Source organism: Brachyistius frenatus, unplaced genomic scaffold (assembly GCF_029030835.1).
Source record: "Brachyistius frenatus isolate BFR_SWC_R1_liver_20210118 unplaced genomic scaffold, ASM2903083v1 Contig_219, whole genome shotgun sequence".
Lineage (NCBI taxonomy): Eukaryota > Metazoa > Chordata > Actinopteri > Embiotocidae > Brachyistius > Brachyistius frenatus.
In genome coordinates, this window is record NW_027210818.1 from 221,866 (window position 1) to 245,291 (window position 23,426).

The 23,426-nt window shown below is 42.1% G+C and overlaps 2 protein-coding genes across 2 annotated transcripts; both read right to left on the bottom strand.

Moving 5' to 3' along the window:
• Positions 1-276: 276 nt before the first annotated feature.
• On the bottom strand, positions 277-11,952 carry LOC138633418 (carbohydrate sulfotransferase 1-like). The gene is made up of 6 exons (XM_069719635.1): positions 11,730-11,952; positions 8,692-9,089; positions 8,306-8,519; positions 7,977-8,203; positions 3,192-3,409; positions 277-2,862 (listed from the first exon to the last, which is right to left on the bottom strand). The coding sequence occupies exons 2-6, from the start codon at positions 9,049-9,051 to the stop codon at positions 2,526-2,528; spliced, it is 1,356 nt and encodes a 451-aa protein (XP_069575736.1). The 5' UTR covers positions 9,052-9,089; positions 11,730-11,952; the 3' UTR covers positions 277-2,525.
• A 490-nt stretch (positions 11,953-12,442) lies between these two features.
• LOC138633415 (uncharacterized) lies at positions 12,443-17,174 on the bottom strand. Its single transcript, XM_069719629.1, has 3 exons — positions 16,743-17,174; positions 16,226-16,438; positions 12,443-14,661 (listed from the first exon to the last, which is right to left on the bottom strand). Exons 1-3 carry the CDS (start codon positions 16,945-16,947, stop codon positions 13,703-13,705), a joined length of 1,377 nt encoding a protein of 458 aa, XP_069575730.1. The 5' UTR covers positions 16,948-17,174; the 3' UTR covers positions 12,443-13,702.
• Between the last annotated feature and the right edge of the window lie 6,252 nt (positions 17,175-23,426).

Below are 23,426 nucleotides of genomic sequence, written 5' to 3' on the forward strand. Positions count from 1 at the left end.
TGTCATGGTTAGTTGTCACTTGCTGGCAGATGAGCAACTGACTGATGTCACACCTACCTCTCATCTACACTCACCACTCCCGACATTAAGACCCCGGCTCAAGAGCCACTCCTCGACCGAACATCAGTTAGTTATTCTGGGTAAATTCCTCAAACTAACTTTGTTCTTTGTGTCCGGGATCTTCAGGCTGGATTCAGCTCCGTCACCTCCACCATCCTCCACTGAACTCACTACAACTAGTGTTCCTTCATCTGAATGAGGAGGAGGCTCTTTGATCAGAGAAATCCAAACATGTTTAATTGGAAACTAAAAACTACCAGAAATAATATTGTATATCAACACAACAAATCACTTCTTACATGAATTCAAGGTCAATTTATCAAGAAAATAATAATAATAATTAGATGGAGTAACAGGATTCGGTCTGTGATGATGGCCGGACAGTTTTGAAAGTACACATTTTGTGGCACAAGTTTTTCTATATAACCATTAAAATGGTAAATCTGTAAAAAAAAAAAAAAAGAAAAAAAAGGAAAAAGTCCATTTATGAATTTGATTTTGTGAAACTACGAGGAAGTTTCTTGATACACATAAATAAATATAACTTTATATAAATTGTATTGTACAATGACAAGTCGTTTGTCGTACAGTAATGAGACGCACACGTCATTACTGCGTGAAAATATTTTTTTACGACATGAAAAACAATCTTGTTCAGAGGATTTTTTTTTTTTGTCTTTAAAACAATCAAAATTTAAAAATAACTTTGCTCTGGCAGCAGCACTTTCATACATCTTTCAAAATCATCAGTGAAACATGGTGCTGCGGTCAATAAATGAAATCAAACCAAGAGTGTACGTCCACATACAACTAAAACATGATGAATCATGTTTGATTCAGGGACTCCTCAACCCTCAAATGCAAAATCAGGTGTTCAGTGACCGCCACTGTTTAACTGTATTTTTTTTTTTGTAACATGCTGGCTGAAAATGATACAGGGAAATGTTATTATTTCCACTTTGACCTCACGGTGGCAGTGTTGTGTGACTGTTCCACTGTAGACAACAACGATAGAAAAGAGCGTGAAAACATAAAGGTGCCGTAGCCGGATTGTTTCGGAGCTGTCGTTTGTTTGATTGGAGGATTTTGATGACAACAGTGAGTGAAAATATACCTGATTTCTGTGCCATTCATGAATCAGCAGAACTGAAACACGGCATCAAATGACGAAGCTTTTTAGAAGGCACAACACACTGAAACATGTCCAGGTAGCCGAAGGACTGAGGAGGGAATCACACACACTGTAGTTCCCTCAGCTGCCTCAACCCTGCTTCTATGAACAGTAGCAGGACAGCAGGAGTTATTTTAGATGCCGTTTCCTCATCTTTCTCAATCTCTTTTTGTGCCACACATTCATAGTGACACTCACTTGTACTGTGTCGCTTCACGACGTACATTTGAGATATAACTCTGACAAAAATAAGCAAAACACTCTGAGAATCGTCTTCTACCGTCTTCACGCAGTTATGAAGCGTAACAGACGCTGAATATCCTTTTCTTTCCGGGGGTTTTCTTCATATTCTGCAGCTCAGCTTGTGGTCGAGAACGATGACAGCAAAGACAGTGAAAGACTAACCTGCAGTGGAGCCACGTATACACAGTCTGACTGACATCAAACAGCCCACGATAACAGCCTTCCTGCTGTCTTCACAGCCTTCAGGCAAAAGACAGGTTTTAGAAAAGCTTCTCTCCTGCAGCGTTTACTAGAAATAAGTACCAATCGAAATGCGGGACGTCGTCTGAATACGTGGGACGTGGGACGAGGCATAAAGCGTGACACCTGGTCACACTAATGAGAACACACAGGTAGTTTTCCAGGCCGATATCTCTAACAGGAAAGCCAGAAGATGTCAGACGACACCCTGCTGGAAAACGTTGGCCTTCAGATCACGCGGCCACGGCTGCAGAAAAGAAAAGCTGTGACACGACTTCCAAAGCAAACAGAGGGTGTAAAAGTCTTCAGTTGGTCTGAAATAGCTGAAAAACTCCCACATATGACATCGGTCCATCTCATTCGACTGCAAACCGGTGGAGCTGCTCACTTTGATGAGAACAGAAACGTGAAATATTCGCCTGGATAGAGAATTATGACAAATAATTTTATAAATGACGAAAACAAGTAAGTGCTAACAACCCAAGGTAAGTAAAACCAAGTTGTAGTGTATTTATATCTATAATGCGGCTCAAATATGACCAATTGTACTTAATGGGGAAAAGACTACAACTGAGGTAGTTGATTGGGGTAAATCAATGAATGAACAAACAAATAAACAAAGAAGAGACTGCCTGACCTCTCCAGGTCCCAAAATAACACTGATGTCAGGGAGAGGATTTCAGATTGTTTTAAACGGAGCGATCCAGTTCTTCCTCCAGATCACAGCTCTGATTACATCATCTCGGCTCCATAAACTGCAGTTCTGTCCTGTTCTTCCTGCTTTCTTGAACCAACAATGGATTCAATCAGCTTATAAAAACGGGAGGAACGTCCTGTCCTCCACTAAAGAGTGTGAGAGGTTTCTGAGTTCTCTGGGGCGGAAGACCGCCTTGTACCCGAGGAGCCCCAGAAGAGGCTGGCAGACAGTCTGGGTGTAAACCACCATGTCGAAGGAGAGCTTCACCCTCCAGTTCTCCGCGTTCGCTGCCGAGTCCCGAACCGTGGTGAACTTCTGCCGGGAGGACAGATCGCTGCTGCCCCGAGTGTTGTTGATGATCCAATCCTCCACATTGTGGTTCAGAACCAGGCCGAGGAAGCTGTAGAGCTCCCGGGTCTTCTGGAGAGGAAACCTGGCCAAGTCCTCGTACCTGACCGCAGGAGAAGGTATCATTCAGTGAAGAGGAACAGAAACAGGAGAATAAGTCCGAAGTTAGTGTCGGTAATAACAACAGTGATTATTATCGTGACCGCACAAAGAAAATGTGAACAAACGTCATTTTAAATGTTATTTTAGTTCAAAAAGAAGTAACTTTATAACAAAACAAGGACAAAATAAAGTCTAAGAAAAGCAGAAATGAAGAGCAAACTAGTACTCCAGAAACCTAAGTTTCATTCATGTTCTCATCATCCTGCTGACAAACAGCCTCCCTGGTTGAAGGTGAATGGATCTGAGTAGTTCATCGGGGTGAAGGCTCACCTGAGCAGCATGTACCTCCCTTTGAGCCAGGGGGGCCTGGCCAGGCCCGTGGACACGGACCGCAGGAAGTCCTCGCACACAGTGTTGATCTGTCCCAGGTCCAGGTTGTGGGGTCGACGCCCGGTCGCTCTCCACAGACGCCACAGCCTGTACGTGTCTCGAAATGTCTCAATACGAGACGCCAGGATGCCACGTGGGTCACGAACAAGCTGGACCACCTGAGGATGATGAGCGGGGAGGAAGGAAATCAACAAATCAAACCAAACTTCTTCTTTAAAGGACAGTTGATACGATCATGGATAGTTTTCTTTAGCTGGAAGGTTCCAGTTTTAAATGAGTTATTGTTTAATATTGCATTGTTTCGTGATTTAAAGGTAAAGTAAAGTTGCAGTTATGAACTCCTTTCGAACCTAAAGTGAGGAGGGTTACACGATAAGTGATTCATGACGAACACTGTCATTACTGCACAAGTGGCCAAAAGTCCCAAAAATCAGGACAGAGGATGACGATGTGAGAGTGGAGAGTCCGGTAAGAAAACGAAACCACGAGAGAAAAGGTTTCACAATAGACTGATAAGATCGACAGCACAAATCAATAATCTTATCAAGGATCTGAAATTGAAATACCCAACTGATCATATTGTTTTTGACTTCGATATTGCGTATAATAAATGGTTGGACTGCTCACCCACCAAGTTTCATAACCACCAATACAATCAATATAAACCATGGGCTTTCTCAGATGATAAGTGACACTCATATTAAGACATACGGGAACGATGTGTGTTGAGTCCTCGATTTGATTTAATATAGTGTTCTTTTTCTGGATTTTTATAAAACTTTCAATGCAGATTCCTTTCATTTTCAAGGCGTTACACATGTTCGATTCCCACTGTTAGCACACTGTCAGCAGCATCTGAACGAGCTTCATGAGCTGGTTATGGGTTTTAATTCAGGCGTGCCGTGTCAAAAGTTAACTGGCGTGATTTACTCGACTGAACTCGTTGTCACCGCGTGTTCAATCAATGCCAATTTATGAAGTGCATCGACTGCCCGTCGAACCTTCCGCCGTCCAGTCCTCCGTGTCCTCAGCTAGCGGAGAGCTGTCAAGTGACGTCTCGTGACTCAGTCACACCACACTGACCGGTCAATACCAGTCAGACGGAATTAATCAGCTGCTCACCGCGTCCTCATTATCGAATGCGTCTGCTGTTGCAACCATTAAACACGTGCGTACTCACTGGAAGTCCAACTGGGGAGAACCACGGCGTCAGATATCAGTATTTCTATGTAACAGTGTTTCATATCGCTTCAAACCAAACTTTCTACAGCGACGACATTTTCACTGCTTTTACACAAAATGCAAACACATGAATAAACTGACTCCATCGTTTTGGGGCAATAATAGATACACAGTCATGTTAAAAAGGAAGTACATCCCATGGCAATTATTATTATACGGGACGTTTTGGTTTTCATGTCGACGCTCACGTTAGCAGGTTAGAGACGCGTGCAAATATAGAGAGAAAAGATCCGTCAGCACATTTGTACTAAACAGTCGTAGCAGAAACCCAAAGCAGGCTCTGGTTATATTAATATCGATACTTTAAAAGGTGGAGGGCAGTATGTTTCCCTCTCTGTGTCTGTGTGTCTCGCTCTGAACGCGGGTAAACAAAAATCACGTGACTGCTTTTTGGTTACGACTCGGACCTCAAACATTCGATTAGTGATGGCTGTTATCCAAAGGAAACTCAATGTGGGGGGCTGGCGGGAGCAGCGCTGCAGCTGACACACACACACACACACACACACACACACACACACACACACACACACACACACACACACACACACACACACACACACACACACACACACACACACACACACACACACACACACACACCATGCAGGCAGTGTGTCCTGGGCCTCTGGATGCATCTATACATGCTATAGATTTAAAACAACTGACCATTTGTCCAGGACTGGCTGCTCTAATTTCCTGACAGGATCTGAAGGTAGCTCAGAAAATGTTGGTGTCGTGGACAATGACATGTGTCTGAAAGCAGAAGATTATACAAAATTGAACAGCCGTTTGCCAGTGAACATAAAAGCAAAGAGCCTTTTGGAATAATTTGATCTTGACGGATGAATAAAGGATCGAGTTGTTTCGTCACAGAAACAGAAGACATGTTTGGGACGGAACAAAGAGAAGAACCACAGAACAAGTGAGAAGCATGGTGGTGGAAGTGTCAGGGTTTGTTTTGGCTCTGCTCCCTCAGAGACGGACTTTAAATCAACTATGAATTCTCCATTTTTATCAAAGATATGTATTTAATATAATGTGAGGGCATCTGTCTGAAAGTTGACGTGGAACTTTTAATAGGATGATGATCCCCAGCACACAAACAGATCCACAAAGGAAGGCCTCCAAAAGAAGAGATGGAGGGTTATGATAGGAATCCCATTGACATGTACTGAAAACATCAAACATCCTGCAACGGGAGGAGTTTTTCACAGAGAAGTGGTCAAAAATCTCAGTAAATCAGTAATTCTGAATTATAACAGGGACTTCTAAAGAAAAATGTCAGGACATCTGTCGGTGAACTGAATCTCAGAGGAAGTGGGTCACGCAGCCCGACAACGGCCCAAAGCACACAAGTGTGGAACGATGTGATTATTGGTTATTGATTTAAGAAGAATAAAGTTGATGTTGTTAAACAGCCAAGTCCTGACATGAATCCAACAGACCTGGAAGGACCTGAAGCAGCCGTTCGTATGAGGAAACCCATCCAGAGCTGAAGCTGCTCTGCAGGAGGAAAGGACTGAAAGTCCTCCGAGCTGATGAGCATGACATCGATATCTACTGTCAACCTTTAGTTGCAGTTCTTGCTGCACAAGGAGGTCTCAGCAGTCACTGACAGTAACTCTTCACGTACTTTTGCCATTTACAGAGATGTAACATTGGATAACTTCCCTAACTTCTCCAGTGCATTCAACACCATCCAACCACTGCTGCTGAGTAAGAAGCTGCGGGTGGTGGGGGTGGACATGTCCACCGTCTCCTGGATCAATGACTACCTGACAGGCAGACCACAGTTTGTCCGTCTGGGCAGTGTGCTGTCTGATACGGTGGTCAGTGGTACTGGAGCTCCTCAGGGAACTGTTCTGTCTCCCTTTCTGTTCACCTTCTACACCACTGACTTCCAGAACAACTCAGAGTCAAGACATCTGCAGAAGTTCTCTGATGACTCTGCAGTGGTCGGATGTATAAGGGATGGACGGGAGGACGAGTACAGGGCAGTAGTGGAGGACTTTGTGGAGTGGGCGGGAAGAAATCACCTGCTCCTGAACGTGGCCAAGACCAGAGAGATGGTGGTTGACTTCAGGAGGAAGACGACGGCTCCACAACCGCTGAGAGTTCTGGGAGAGGAGGTGGACATGGTGGAGGAGTACAAGTACCTGGTGTCTCCATGACAACAGACTGAACTGGAAGACCAACATCAGCGCTGTCCACAAGAAGGTGATGAGTCGACTCTTTTTCTTGAGGAAACGTCGATCCTTCAATGTGTGCAGCAAGATGTTGGAGATGTTCTACCATCTGTTGTGGCCAGTGCTTTGTACTTCACTGGGGTCTGCTGGGGGAGCAGCATTGGAGCCGGAGACACCAACAAACTCAACAAACTGGTTAAGAAGGCCGGCTCCATCATCGTCTACAAACTAGATAGTCTGGAAAAGGTGGTGGAGAGGAGGACGCTGATCAAACTATTGTCCATCTTGGATAATCCTGTCCACCCTCTCAACCACCTGCTGCAGGGACAGAGGAGGACTTTCTCTAAAAGATTCCTCCAGCTCCGCTGTCACAAGGACAGATACAGGAGATCATTCCTGATACAGGAGATCATTCCTGATACAGGAGATCATTCCTGATACAGGAGATCATTCCAGATACAGGAGATCATTCCAGATACAGGAGATCATTCCAGATACAGGAGATCATTCCAGATACAGGAGATCATTCCTGATACAGGAGATCATTCCTGATACAGGAGATCATTCCTGCCCACTGCCATAAGACTTTACAATAACTCACCTCTGGCAAAATCCATCACAGTACAAAAACACTGTTGACTGTGTTTCTTGGTTGCTTGTATATTATATATATAGATATATACTGTACTGTATGACTGTGTTTATTGATTTGTTGTATATAATATATATAGATATTTAATGTACTGTATATATACTGTATGTACTGTGCATTTTATATTTTATATTTATATTTTTTATTTTATTGCTTTTCTATTATATTATTCTATTCTATTATTATTTTATTCTATTGTTTCTATTATTGCTCCTGTATGTATGCTGCTGTGGCGAAAAAATTTCCCCTCGGGGATTAATAAAGTATATACCTACCTACCTACCTACCTAAATAAATAACTGACCAAGTATGATATTTGTGTCTCATTTGTTTAACGGGATTCTCTTTACTTACTTTTTAGGACTTGTGTGAAAATCTGGTGACGTTTTTGTCATATTTATGCAGAAATGTAGAACATTTTTAAGGGTTCACAAACGTTAAAGCACCAAGTGTATTATGGGCGACTGAGTCAAGACTCCACTGGGTTTTCTCAACCCAAGTCAAATCCTTAAGGAAGTCCAGTCTCAAGCCAGTCGAGTCTCTTTGCTGACGAGTCAAAGTCGAGTTACTAGTCCTCATTTAGTCTCCAGCTCAAAATTAAAATTGATGTTGTATTAAATATAAGAGTAATCATTTCTCTACCTTCAGGTTGAGTCTTGGGTCTTCGATCAGCGCTCTGAGGTCGCTGATCTGGGGAATCCGGACGGTCTTGATGGCGGCGTGGCGCGTGGCTCTGCAGGCGTCAGCAGCCAGCGACACATTGAGTGGCCCACACTTCCTCGCGCACTCTCCCTCGTCTGCCAACACCAGGCTCTGCTCCTTCGGACCCAGAGGAAGCTCACACACAGGCGGGGAGCACAGAGACCGGCCTGACGAAAGGACACGTGTCATATCAGAAACTGACAGAACAGCAAAGCATTGCTGACATAAGCTGTGAAAGAAGTGGACGTGTCGCTGACGCGTGTCCTTACTGGCTCCTCGTCTGAACAGCTTGTCGGTGGAGTGCTTGGCAGGCCGGGGTTGTATGTAACTTTCCAGGCTGTTGAGGTGACAGTGGTACAGAGACCTCAACAGGTCTCTGGCTGCTCCCAGCATCACTTTCCTCTCAGCCAGGTTTCGACTCTGCGCCAGCCGAGGAAGAAGAGCCAACTGGACGTGGTAGAGAGGCTCGAACAGGTAGAAGACCTGGGATACGAAAATATAGCAAAGACAGTACATGACCATGACAGTTCATTTTGCATAACCGAATTTTCCTGGGGAAATCAAAACCATTTTAGGGACTTTGGAAAACATAACCATCATAATTGAAGACAATTCAATATGAAATAGATCATATTAATTCACATCCCAATCTAACCTCTGGATTCTGGTTGAACAGCTGACCCACGAAGGAGGATCCGCTCCGTGTGGTGGCCAGAATGAGGATGTGGGTTCTCTTGTTGGCGTTGTAGGAGGGGAGGGATGGGGAGGGGGAGGGGGAGGGAGCGGCGGGGGTGTGGGAGACGATCTCATCGCAGCCGTGGTCCGAGCCCTCGAGCGTCTCCGGGCCCACTCGTGCCAGATCTTTGAGGCTGCAGTTGACGGCGTGGCCGGTGGCCGCCAGGCCCACGGAGCACAGCAGGCTCAGCGGGTTGGTGGAGAAGGTGCGGATGGCCGTGTACTGGATGGCGATGGAGGCTAACACGAGCAGCACCATGGACTTCCAAGAACACTGCATGGTGGTCGGACAGATGCATCAGGATGCCATGGCACTGTCTGTCAAACAAGGGGGACAAAGACAAAGACACAAGGATGACAGGAGTCCGAGCGGAGCAGTTCTGGAGGGTCACATTTTGTTGAATTTTGTCGACCACTGCATGAAGTAAAAGAACAAATCTACAACTACAATATTGAGTCAAAAACAAACAAACAGACATTTAGTTGGCAAAATATTGTGCTAAATAATAATAATATGCTAACAGAGCAACCAGGTGTGTCACAAAAACTGTTTTTGTATCTGAAGTGTCACAGGCCCCTCCCATCACTCTTAACAAGTACAGGTGACAACTACCAGATAAAAACCCACTTTGATAACTGCAAAGATCACTGGCAGTGTCAAGTAACTAAGTACATTTATACTTTATATTTTAAGGTACTTGTACTTTACTGGTCACTATATTGTACTTGGTGCTCCACTGCATTTATCTAACAGCTTTAGTTCCTTATCAGATGAAGATTTGACACAATAGATAATATCACAAGCTTTTGAAATACAACACATTGTTAAAAATAATAATACCATGGATTTAATTTATGTCCACCACATCATATCTTATATTATTTACAAGTATCTTCCATTCTTTAAATCATAGTGAACGGAAATCTTATTTAAAATGTAAAATGTTTAGTTTGGACAAGAATTCTACGTGTGATTCCAGGTGTCTGTATTCTGTAAATAAAAAAAAGAATTATGGATGCAAAAATGTCTGACCAAAAGATCTGATGCAATTACATAACACCGCACATCAAACTTCATACTCGGTTTCTTTGTTACTTTTGTCATTTCAACGATTTGTATAATTTAATAATAAAACTATGGAAAGGGAATGTCATATTGGTTATCGTGTAGTTACTGGATGTAACCCCAGTTCTATGAGAACAAGTTTAGCCCTACAGAGGGCACAACACATTTCCACCTTTTTTTCATATCTATGTGGTGTTTTTTATGTTTTACAAGACGAATCATGAGTGAAATAAGACCACGGCTGAACATTTCTGTTGCTTCCTGTCAACTTGGTAGCGAGGCTTTCCATTTCATGGAGCTGCAGGCAAACAGTGGAGGGTTGGGTGAAGATACATCAGACTGGCATTATGTCAACCAGAGTAGGCTCGCACCCGCCTGGCAGAAAACAATAATGCATACTGCATAGACGACAACGGTGAACCGAAGAGAGACTTTCCTCCAAACTTCTACTTTAAACTAACTGCTTTTAATGAATGACTCTAAGAGTTGCTGTGTCGTCATTTGTGCCAACAATACACACTAAAAGACTAATCTCTGATTTGTTCCCCTTTCATGTCCTAAAGAGATTAGAAAAGAAAAGTAAAATATTTCATTGGTAATTTGCTCTTCCGAAAACCATTTTCTGTGTACACACTTCACTGCATTCAGAAATGCTGGTGACACTCTACTATCCAAAGTAGAAACCATTAACATGATCAAGAACCTCACCTGTCACCAATTTAAAATATTTGACGCATCATGAAATGAAAAATACGACAAGGGAAACCTCAAACTGTTTAGGCAAATCCAATTTCAGGCAAGAATGGGACCACATTTCACTTTCAAAACTCCAACAACTGGTCTCCTTGGTTCCCAGACGTTTACAGTGTTGTTAAAAGAAGAGGTGATGCAAAACAGTGGGAAACGCCTTCCTGTCCCAAATTTTTTGAGATGTGTTGCTGGCAAAAAAAAAATCAAAATAAGCATATATTTTTCATAAAACAATAAAAACAAAAACAAAAATTATCGACTTCAACATTTTAAATGTTATCTTTGGTTTATCAGCGATTACATATGCGTTTATATGATTAGCAAATAATGAGCTTCTGTTGTATTTACATTATACATAGCACCCCCCCCCTTTTTTTCCCCTGCACTGACAGCACTGTGTATTAATCCACCTGTAAAACTAGTCTGCATTAAATGCGTTACTTCTTACTAAGTGGCCAACTGTTGATGGAAATTATAGCATTTTTTTTTTTTTTTTAAGTGAAACTATTTGTGCACCTGTATTGACCTCTTTGGTCAGTTTATGTACTGTGTCATAAATCAGTTTGGTTTGTGGTAAACACATTTAGGGACACTTTTGGATCTTGTTTTTATTTTTACATTATTTAGCAGAGAGCAGTGTTGCAAGACTAGATTTTTCTTAGAGTCATGACTTGATATTTCTAAAAACATGGCCCTGATTGAAGCAGCTTTACACTTCATTCTCTCTGATTGTGCCAATTTATGTAAAAACAATATAAGAATCATTATTTTTATTGAGATATATTTACCCTTCTTTTCCATTTCAAAAACATGCCATTTTACTTCACTATCTGACCTGAAGTAGTTTTATAAATATTAGAAAGCCACCTTGATTATTCCAGTTAGCATTATGTCAGGCAGCAGCCAGGTTAATACAACACTTTGCATCACACAGAGGAAACCCGGAGTGTCATATGTGACTGGAAACACAAAGACTGCTGCTTGCTCAGGCTGTGGGTTCTGAATATTAGCTAACCGTGGCGCACCGCGGGCGTGATCTCCGCACGCAGTCCGCTCCACCACATCCACAGGCCCGCTGCGCGTCGTCCCCTCACGCCGCAGACACCGATGTTTCCCCGGGGTCTGACGGCACGTTTAGTTACCTCTCATCTGGTGTTGTGGTCCTCAGCAGCAGCAGCAGCAGGAGGAGGAGGAGGAGGAGGCTGTGGCGGGGACACGACGCTGCAGCTGCCCTGCGTCCGTCTGAGATCCGCAGCGGAGGATCAGAAGATGACGCTGCGGCCGGGAGGCGATCCAAACCCAGACACGAGCCGAGCCGATGTGTCGGTAACCGGCAGACGCATCCACATCAACAGGCGGCTCGACCAGAACATGACCGACGTGACGATGAAGGTGTCACCGTGACTGCACCGCCCCGCCCCCCCTCCTCCACCTCATCTTTTTAAGTCCATCTAAAATCTAAAAGTGTTCTGCACATTGAAAGGTCCGCTGCAATTAGTCCTCCTCCACACTACGCAGACAGATTCATCTGCTTACATCTGCCTGTTATTATATTCCATTTGGTTTATTGCAAGAACAACTACTTAGAACAGAACCGCAGGACTAGAACATCAAATTGTGACTAAGCGCAGTAGTTCCTCAACATATTAAATAAATCACTTATATATATCAGAATAAAAAGAGTCTTCACTGCCAAAATAAGACCCGATACTCCAATAGAATATACTCATACTGAAAATCTGACTGAAACAATGAGGATGACTGACTGTGTTAACAGTGTTACACCTATTTAGGCCCTTTTTACTATTTTAAATAAATAAGTAATGTAAATGAAAACTGAAACAGAAAAAGATGTATGAAATAAGTGGCTGTAAAAATGTTTGTTTCTCTTTGGGTATTTATCATCATCAGCTGTCATAATTATTATTACAGTGAATTAAGTACAGCATATAACAATAATATATGAATAATTGTTATCCATGCACAAGGAAGTAAAATACATCATAATCACATGCCAAAGTCATCTCGGGGTACTTATTACAGTGAAGTCCTAACAGCAGTCAGGCGGCACTGCATTAAAAATAGACACAAATCTGTGGTGGAAATCACTGCAGGGGCTCAGGAACACTTACAAAAACCATCATTTGTGGACACACAAAGTCCTCACAACATCACAGAGGGCCCCAATGATTCAACATGAGCGCCGGCTGGGAGGAAGAACTCCCCTTTAACAGGAAGAAACCTCCGATAGAAGCAGTGGTGGAGAACGTTATAATAATAATAATAAAAAAAAAGCATAAGGATGCAAACAGTGAGGCCACAAACCACAGAGCAGCTGCAGGGACACAAGGAGTGAAGACAACTGCATACAAACACAATGATGACAGGACACAGCCTGTGTAAGTATACAGAGCTCATATGAAGGTAACTATTCATATAGATTCATAACAATCATCATAAACACAGTAGCATCCCGTGAAATAGACGCGCCTGTCCATCACACTGCACGGGAAAGTGGACGTAGCTTCCGGCTCCAAAAAATGAGGCCAATGCGTAATTCTGTAAACTGCAATACCACCGAGTGTCACTAGAGGTTGGCTATAACAGCATAACTAAGGGTTGGTTCAGGTCCACCTGAGCAGCCCTACGACAAAAATATCACAAAAACTGATGGTGAAAACAAGAAATCAGGCTCTCAAATCGAGTTCTGTCTCATCATGGAAACAGAAGTCGGTTGCTGAGCCTTAATGAGCTCAACTGTTTAGACCTCCTTGTTTATCGTCTCAGTGACGTGTGGAAAATCAAGGCGTCCACATGTCAACCGATATCACGTGAACACTTTATTTTGAACACATCAAAGAAGTGTATTCGCTGCAGCGTGTGCAGCAAACCACTCAAACCGGGAAAATATTTACTTCATAAAATCTGACCAAAAGAGTGTTTGGCTGTGATATGAAATGTAAAACTATTGTCGGCACATTTGTTTGTGGAATTGGGTCCATAAAAAAATAATAAGTTAAATACAAATCAATTTGAAGGATAACATACATTTGTTAATACAGAGAGTTGGAACCGAGTCTTGAACAAATCTTTCTCCGAACTGATGTGTGAAAAGTTAAAACGGAAGAATCCCATTGGTCCGTCTGTCTCGGCCTCTCGAGCAGCCGACTGCTTCGTCTCCGGTTGGACTCCTCCGGTGAGGCTGTACGTTGTGTGTTCTTGTGTGTAAAAGCAGGTGTGTTTTGTTCTGGAACATCTGCCCACAGATGGAGCAGCGTAGCGGCGCGGCGGCGCGCTGCGTGTCTTTCGTCTTCACCGCTGCTCGGCCTGTTTTCTTTGAGCCGTCCAGCAGCTTCTCTGTGCAGCGACTCGTCACGTGTTCGCTCAGGTTTCCCTTCTCACCCAACTTCTTCCTGCACTGTGAACTCTGGAAAGTCGCAGCCTCCGACTGTGTTTTCCTGCGTTTCTTCAGCTGCTTCTTGCAGGGAGATCTTTCCCTCCTCGGACGTTTCGAGGAGCTCACGGGAGCCTCTTCGGCGTTCAAACCCGACTTCCAGTCGCCGTCGCTGTCCTCGGACTCGGTGTCAGACGAGTCGGACGTCTTGTCTTCGCTGCTCGGATCGTCGGCCGGATGCGTCTTCCCGTCTGGTTGCGACGCAGCCGGCTCCGTCGTCGCTCTCTTCCACTCGTCGTCGCTGTCGTCGGTCTCGCATTCGGAGGAGTTCGCCGTCTTCTCGCTGGCTGAACGCGAAACTGCGTCCGATCCTCCGCGGTCCTCATCGTCCCGATGCTCCGCCTCTCCGTTTTCTTCAACTGGTCTCTGATGAGGCTGAGAGGGCGGCGCTTCATCTTCATCGTGTTCAGTCTTCACAATGAGAGTGGTGAGTGTCTCGTTCTTCTTCTTCTCTCCTTGAAGCTGCGCCCCCTGCTGGCAGCTCCACGGGTCCCGTGGCTCCTCTTTGATGTGCGGGGGCCCGGGGTCCCTGCTGCTGCTGCTGCTGAGCGTCCGGACCTGCCGCTCAGACGGAGCTTCCTGTTTACACTCCAACAGCCGAGGGACGCCTGCAGTGAACTCTGCAACACAATCATCAAGACAAGGATCTTGACAGTCACCATCTGTCATATAAATATCAGGACTTTTGAAATAATGACATGATTATGAAAAAAGAAAAAAAAACAACAGTTCATCTGTGTGCATAGAGGTTTGTAATGTTTTATGTTAAGAGATTCCTCATCATGTGAGGACGTCCAGTGGCATCAGGTTTCATGACTCAGCAGCCAGACTCACCTGCCGATGAACCCAGAATGCTTAAGGCTAAATTTATAGTTAGAAATATTCATGATTAATTAATAATAAATCCATAAAAGCACAAAGGGGTATCATCTTACTGCCGTATGAGATGGAAGAGCACCTCTAAGTACTTCAAGATAACATGTTCTACATTTTCAGGAATATTACAAATATTACACTTATCTGAAGCCATTTTTGCCATTAAATAAATATTTCAGTTTATTTGACCAAATCTTAGCCCTGAAATAATTACCTGTCTCCTATACTTCCCTTTGAAAGCCTTCTGACACTTTCACAAAATAAAAACTCGACTTCAATGTCACCGCACTAAGCCACGCCCACTGCTCTCTGATTGGTCCGTCATTTAAATAGATAGATAGATAGATAGTTAGTTAGTTAGATAGATAGATAGATATAGATAATAGATAGATAGTTAGTTAGTTAGATAGATAGATAGATAGTTAGATAGATAAATAGATAGATATAGATAATAGATAGAGATATAGATAGATATAGATAGTTAGATAGATAGTTAGATAGAGATATAGATAATAGATAGATAGATAGTTAGATAGATAAATAGATAGATATAGATAATAGATAGATAGATAGTTAGATAGATAAATAGATAGATATAGATAATAGATAGATAGATAGTTAGATAGATAAATAGATAGATATAGATAATAGATAGATAGATAGATAGATAGATAAATAGATAGATATAGATAGATAGATAGATAGATAGATAGATAGATAGATAGATAATAGATAGATAGATAGATAGATAGATAGATAGATAGATAGATAGAGATATAGATAATAGATAGATAGATATAGATAGTTAGATAGATAGATAATAGATAGATAGTTAGTTAGATAGAGATATAGATAATAGATAGATAGTTAGATAGATAAATAGATAGATAGATATAGTTAGATAGATAGATAGATATAGATAATAGATAGATAGTTAGATAGATAAATAGATAGATAGATAGATAGATATAGATAGATAGATAATAGATAGATAGATATAGATAATAGATAGTTAGTTAGTTACTTTATTAATCCCCAAGGGGATTAGAGCAGCTGAAGCAGCTGACGCAGATATTAATGCCAAAAGAGCTTCCAGACTGTAATCACAGTGAACGCTGAAGATAGTCTGTAGAGTCAGATTAGCACTTTGCAACATTTTTATAAACACCGTAAAACATTTTGAACAGCATTTAGATTTGTTTGCTTCATTTCGTGGTCGTGTTGAAGTAAAAGCAACATCCTCAGTCATCGGCACATTTCCATCCGTTTTACATACATCCTTCAGCGCCCGGTGGAGACCACACGTACCTTTTAAACTGTCCCGGTCCAGCTCGTCCTGACTCTCAGTCTTCACACGGCCAATTTGGATCTGGGACTTCTCGGTTCCTCCAGGCTGGCCGCTCCACGGTTCCTCCGGTTCCTCTTTAAGGCATGCAGGATCTGGATCTGCCTGCTTCAAACTGGGCATCAACTTTTGGAGCCGACGTGGGACCTCGTTTATCCCCAACACCTGCTGGACATCTGCAAGGAAAGACGTAAAGACAGCACAGCGACATATGACGTGGGGAAGAGTTTTCAATCATGGGACGTTCCTGAGCGTCAGAGCGCTGCCAGCAAAGGAAATGCAGATGTTGATTATGATTTGAAATACTCCCAGCTGGATCATGTATGTCAGCATGAGAGCTCTCTGTAGATGAGCTGGAATCATGCAGCATAGAAACAAACACGTACAACCCTTCATAGGTAATATGCATCATCTAAATAATGGCTTTTTCAAACATTACACTCTCACAAGTCAGAAACGCGGTGGATGATCTGAACCCACCGACTTCCGTCCGGTTGTTCACACCGGAGGCCGCCAGGTGGCGCTGCCGCTCGGCCTCCTGCTCGTACTCCGCTAGCGTTTTGTTAAACAGTTCAAATATGTCTTCAGCCACTGCGCTCAGTCGCTGATTCACCAAAGTCCTCAGTATTTCCCTTCTGGACATGTTACCGCAGAGAGAAGTGTCCTCGGGGACAAAACGAGACATACGAAGCGCCGTCACCGTGTGGCTCGTGCACAGCTAGGCGGCTAAGCTAGCAGGTCCGTTGGTGTCCCACCGCGTTAAAGACCGCGTTCATCCACACACGGGACCTCCCACACGGGACCGCCCACGGGTCATTCTTGTTCCGCGTTCACTGAACTTCCTAAAAGCGTTTTTCCGGGACTCGGAAGGGTTCCTCGCTCACTGCCCGGCGACCGGAAGTTCTGGACAATAACAAAAACTTCCGCCTTCAGAATGAATGACGTCACTGCCCTCTCTGACGAGCTCTTCTTCTTCTGGGTTGATGGCGGAGGGCATCCAGCGAAAGGTGCATTAGCGCCACCTACCGCATCGGAGTGGACCAGAGTAACATGTCCCTTTACAAAAGAAAAGAAAAAGGAGTCGTATCAATCCAGTGACCTCAATCCGTTTAATCTGTCTCTTTCAGGTGTTGGAGTACATTTCCTGTCCCCAAGGTTAAGGCATATTTTAGATTTATTTGCTCAGCTGTCAGCTTCCTCTTCAACCGGTCTCACTCGAGTGTGAATTTCTGACAATGACAAATTGCTTGGGTTTTGTTCAAAACATAATGATCAGCTGACACTGAGGGAAATAACCAAGGTGGTGTTGCTGATAGCGGTCCTGTAGAAGTGAATGTTATCTGATCTAATGTCATCTCTCTTGCATATTTTCCACTGCTCCATGCAAAGCAGTCCTGTTTGGCCCTTTCACTTCCCCAACATGGCAGAAGCACCTTTGTGTTGGACGCTCGTCTCCAGAATGTCCTTGAAGACTGGTCCAGTAGTTCAAAGCCAGGAGCTTGCGTCTCAAATGCAGCGGCGTCTCACCCTCCTCCACCTGAAGACACAGGACTTGTTCTAAAAGCACCACAACAGTCTCAGAGTTTGGGATTCACCACTTCCAGCTTCTTTAATGAAGTTTTTGCCGCTGATCCAAATACCACACACCCATAATCCAGAACTGATCTCATCACAGCGATATCAATATTTTTCATTGCAGACCTGCTGGCTCCTCACTCTGAGCTGGTGAACTCCTACCATTGACTGTTTCATACAGACTCCTGCAGAGTTTCCTAATAGTTCTTTCCTCTTGACAAGACTTGTGCACGTCCACCACCCTCCAGAATATTCTTTAAACCTGCTCCAGTCAACCCTGACCTCTCCAATCCCTCCACCATATCCTTTCTTTCTGAAATACATTTCCTGCACTCCTTTTAAGAAGATGCTGTAAACCAGGTGTTTCAAACTCCTTCTCACCGTGGGCCACATCAGCATTATGGTTGCCCTCAAAGGACCGGTTGTAACTGTAAGACTGTATAAATGTAACTACTCCCTAACATATTGTTAAATAACTGTCTCTGCATTTGATTATTGTTTATTCATGTATAAGAATATTGTACATGCATTTATATAAATGAAAAAAAATATATGTAAGCACATTTCTCTGTTATAACATCAATCCTTTTAAGTTAGGGTTAAGAAACCCACATTACTCTATCAAAGAGACCTTTTGATCAATGTTGTAGATAAAAAGATCAAACTTTTAAAGTGAATAACAGACAAATATCATCAAACACAAGTTATTACATGAATTTTGTTCAAAGCTTTTTTTTGTCACAGTTGAGGGACAGAACTATGGTACAACAAACAATTGTGAGCTGCTAAGAACCAGTGACAGATGTGGCATTTTACAAAAACAAATGGCTGCAGACAGACTTGCAGAGGGCATATAAACAACTAATGGGAGATGGTTTTGATTACAGTAAACATTTGGCTGTATGAACACATACACCTGTAAACACACTGAATACATTGCTACACATACAGAGTAGTATATGTAATTAACTCAGAATAACAATAAGACTTGTCTCAGTTCACAACTATATTGATCAAGTTCCGGGTGGTGTTGATGAGGTGATGCTGCATGGCCTTGAACACACCACGTAGATCCTTCCTCACCCGAGGACACCGTATCACACACCATCCTCATCCATTGATCATGTTCTGAAAACAACAACAGACACAAAACAAAATGCAAGCACAGCCATTCAATTTCACTCATATTACACTGTACTTATTCTTGGTTGAAATACATTTTATTATATTTTTAATTCAGGTTTTTAAAAATGCTTACCTATTTGTTTTGTCTGACACCGTTTTCCCGCGGTCAGTCCGTCAATATCTGGCTTCAGGTCTTGTCGCCCACACCTCCTCATTAAGATGAACCTTTCTGTCCCTTTTCTCGTTCAGAGAACTTTTCCTAAATCACTCCTACTGAGACTCCCTGCTAGAAAGTTAGGAGTGATTAAAAATATTGTTTCACATTTGAAAATCAAACAATAACTATATGACTACAATCACTGTAGTCATATGAGACAAAAGCAAACAGGGGAAGCCCCGCCCCTTTTCATACCTGAGTAGGTCACTCAGTTCTTTACTAAAAGTTTCTTTATGGTTTTCATAAAAAAAGAAAAGAAAAAAAAAAGGGAGGAACTTTTACTGCCATTTAGGAAGACTTTGAGTGATGAGATGAGATCTCTTGTGAAATAGTCCTGATGTGGTGTCCTCAAAAAAAACATTCTCGTCTTTCTCAAATCAAACCTAAAAAAACAGAAATCCATTAAAGCCGTCCAACGTCAGTATTGTGGCTCACTACGTACAAGCAGCATCACGTCAGGCAGCATCTCAAACTCTGACTGACTTTGTTTTCCCTCCTGAGAGAGAAAAGAGACTAAGCATCTGTCGGGTTTCTCTCGTTACATCTGAGAAGTGCTGTTCTGTCATTAAACTATTTTTCATAAACTCAGCGTCTGAGAGTTTTTTTTTATCTCCATGAACTCACGTGAAGTTTCATTCTGGTTTGCTGTTTCAAAGCGGCTGGGCGTGCGCTCTCATGTGCTTCCTCACGCCGGCTTTATATCGAAACCGAACGGTTTCCCCCCCGTGTGAACTCGGTTGTGTCTCTGCAGAGATCTCTCCAGGCTGAGTTTTTTACCGCACTCAGAGCACCTGTACGTTTTCTTACTGACGCTACAGGTCATCATTCCTGTCCACTGCAATAAGACTGTACAATAACTCACCTCTGGCAAAATCCATCACAGTACAATAACACTGTTGACTGTGTTCTTGGTTTGTTTGTATATAATATATATAGATATATAATGTACTGTATATAGATATATACTATATATATATATATATATATATATGTTGACTGTGTTCTTGGTTTGTTTGTATATAATATATATAGATATATAATGTACTGTATAAACTGTGCATTTTATATTTATATTTTTTACTGCTATTTACTGCTATTTTATTGCTTTTCTATTATTCTATTCTATTATTTTATTCTATTATTTATATTATTATCTTATTGCTTCTGTATGCTGCTGTAGCGAAAAAAATGTCCCCTTGGGGATTAATAAAGTAACTACCTACCTACCTACCTACAGTGACATTTTTCAACAATTACGCAGACTTCTTTATGTTTCTCATATGTGGAGGGTAGCTGTGGTTCCCTGATCTCCTTCCACTCCTCATTACTGAATTCAGTCTCAGGATCAGAGGAGGCTGCTTCCATCTGCTGAGCTGAGCTGAGCTGCTGCCTGGAGCTTCTGTCGCTCTCTTCTCCCCAACGTCTCTCTGATGGAGCGTCCACCACGCAGCTTTCTGCTGTGGGACGGCAGTGGTGACATCATCCTTGTAGCTTCTTGATGCTGCTCTTCCTCCTGGCTCCTCTAAAGTTCCTCCTGGCTCCTCTAAAGTTCCTCCTGGCTCCTCTAAAGTTCCTCCTGGCTCTTCCAAAGTTCCTCCTGATACTATATATGTATCATTGTATATCAGTATATGACATCATCTGGGGAATATATGTATCAAACAGAATATATGCATCACACGGATGATGGTATGGGAAATTACCATTCCATTACAAAGTGTTGTTAAAAAAAGAGATGATGCAGCACAAACATGACCATGTCCCAACTTTTTTGAAACGTGTTGCTGGCATCAAATTCAAAATGAGCATACATTTTTCATAAAACAATAAAATATCTCTGCTTCAACATTTGATATGTTGCGTTTGATTTGTTTTCAATTCAATTCGCTTTTACGTGATTCGTAAATCATTGCATTCCGTTTTTATTCACATTTTACACATATTTCTGTCTCGACATTGAGCAATTTCATGCTGTAAGCTTTTGATCTGCAAAGTTAAAATTCTCATGCAATTTGCACAAGCATGTCGTCATCAGAAAGTGTTGGGTGTTTAAACCCAGCAGGGCCGAAGTCTGCAAAACTGAAATTGCAGGTGGCGTGTAACTTGTGTAGTACTTACCCAGTCGTTGTTGCTGAGACACTGGGGCTGAGGTGGTTGTATTCCATCACACCACAAGATGGCAGCTTTAGTCAAGTTCTCCACTCGTGTAATTGGATGTGTGGAAGGATAAAATGAGGGTGATATAAAGGGAAGAAACCATTTAGAGTCCCGACCTTCAGCTCATTTCATGCGTTTGATGTAAAGAGTTTAACTGTCAGAAGAGATGCCGTGAATGTGATAGAGAAGCTTTAGATAAATATGACCCTTTATTACCCGTTTCCTAATTAGGATTCCAGCCTTGTAGGGGAGGAGCACTAATGTTTTTGCTTTAGTTTATTATTATTATTGTCATTATGTTACTAAATTTTCAAAAATCATAAACTCATATTTAATTGAAAATTTAACAAAGACAACATATCAAATGTTGAAACTGAGAAATTCTGTTGTTTTATGAAAAACGTTTACTCATTTTGAATTTGATGACAGCAACACGTTTCAAGAAGTTGGGAACAGGTCAAAAAAAGACCGGAAAAGTTGTGCGATGCTAAAAGAAAGTAAGCTGGTGGAACATCTCAACTAATTAGGTTAATTGCCAACAGATCAGTAACATGATTGGGTATTAAAAGAGTCTTTCAGAGAGGCAGAGTCTCAGCAGTGAAGCTGGAGATGGGTTCACCACTCTGTGAAAGACTGCGTGGGAAAATAATGTAATAATTTAAAAATAATGTTCCTCAATGTAAAATAATTTAGGGGATTTCATCATCTACGGTTCATAATATCATCAACAGATTCAGAATCCAGATTCTGGAGGAATCTCTGTACACAAGGTACAAGGCTGATAACCAATAGTGGACAGCCGTGATCTTCAGGCCCTCAGGCAGCACTGCATTAAAAACAGACACAATTCTGTAGTGGAAATCCCTGCATGGGCTCAGGAACACATCTGAAAATCATCGTCTGTGAACACAGTTCATCGCTGACTTCACAAATTTTGGTTAAAACTCTACCATACAAACATGAAACCAAATATGAACATGATTCAGAAACACTGATGCCTTCTCTGAAACCGAAATCTTTCTCTTCAGCATCCCTGATTGCTTGGACACTATCAACACCTAACAAAGCAGCATCCTTATCATTATACTAATCAGCAGTTTGCATCGGTAAGCCAAGGCAAGTTTATTTGTAGAGCACATTTCAACAGGGCAATTCAAAGTGCTTCCCACAAAACCATTAACATCATCAAAACATAAGGCAAAAGAAAAGGACATTTAAAAACAATTAAGAACAGTGATTCATATGTTAAAAACAGTGATTAAAACATTAAACAAGCTAAAAATAGAATACAAGTTACAGTGCAGTTTAAGAAATAAAATACATTAGTAAAATGCGGAAATGCAAAAAATTAATCAACATCCTTAAATCTGGTTCAGTAAAAGGCAGCAAACAGAAAAGTCTTGACTCTTGATTGAAAGCAGCGGAGAGTCTCAGCAGACATACAGCTTTCTGGGACTTTGTTCCAGATATGTGGAGCATAAAATGTATTTTTGCCCTGAACCATTCAGTGCTTTATAAACCAACAACAAGATTTTAAAGTGGATTTTTTTTTTTTGGTTCGACAGGAAGACCTCAGAACTGGAGTGATGTGATCCACTTTCTTGGTCTTGGTAGTTCTGAATCAGCTTACTGATTCTTACTTCCCTACTGGTTGAACACCACCTGCAATCGTGCATCAATTGACAGTATGTGCTGCTAGACACAAAGTTTAATTGTCCAGTCAACGCCAATTAAAAGCTGTTTTTTTTCCCCCCGATAGCCAAAATACAAAATAATGTCACACTAACTGCCCTGAGAGATATTTATAGTGTGACAAATGTTAAAGAACTCCCCCCCCCAAAAAAAAAAAATAATCTAGTTTTTAACCTTGTCAATATGTCCATGTGTTGTTTTTTATATATGGCAGAAGACATATCATGATAGAAATAACCAGTCAACACCATGGCTGAGTTTTGGAACTGCAACGACAGTCGACAGGTTAAAAAAACACAGATTTAGGTTTTCATACGTCACTCTGAGAGGGAATCTGCCCCATTAGTTTTCAGTTTGGGTTTTTTCAGGTTGCAACATCATCAAGCTGCGAGCTCGAA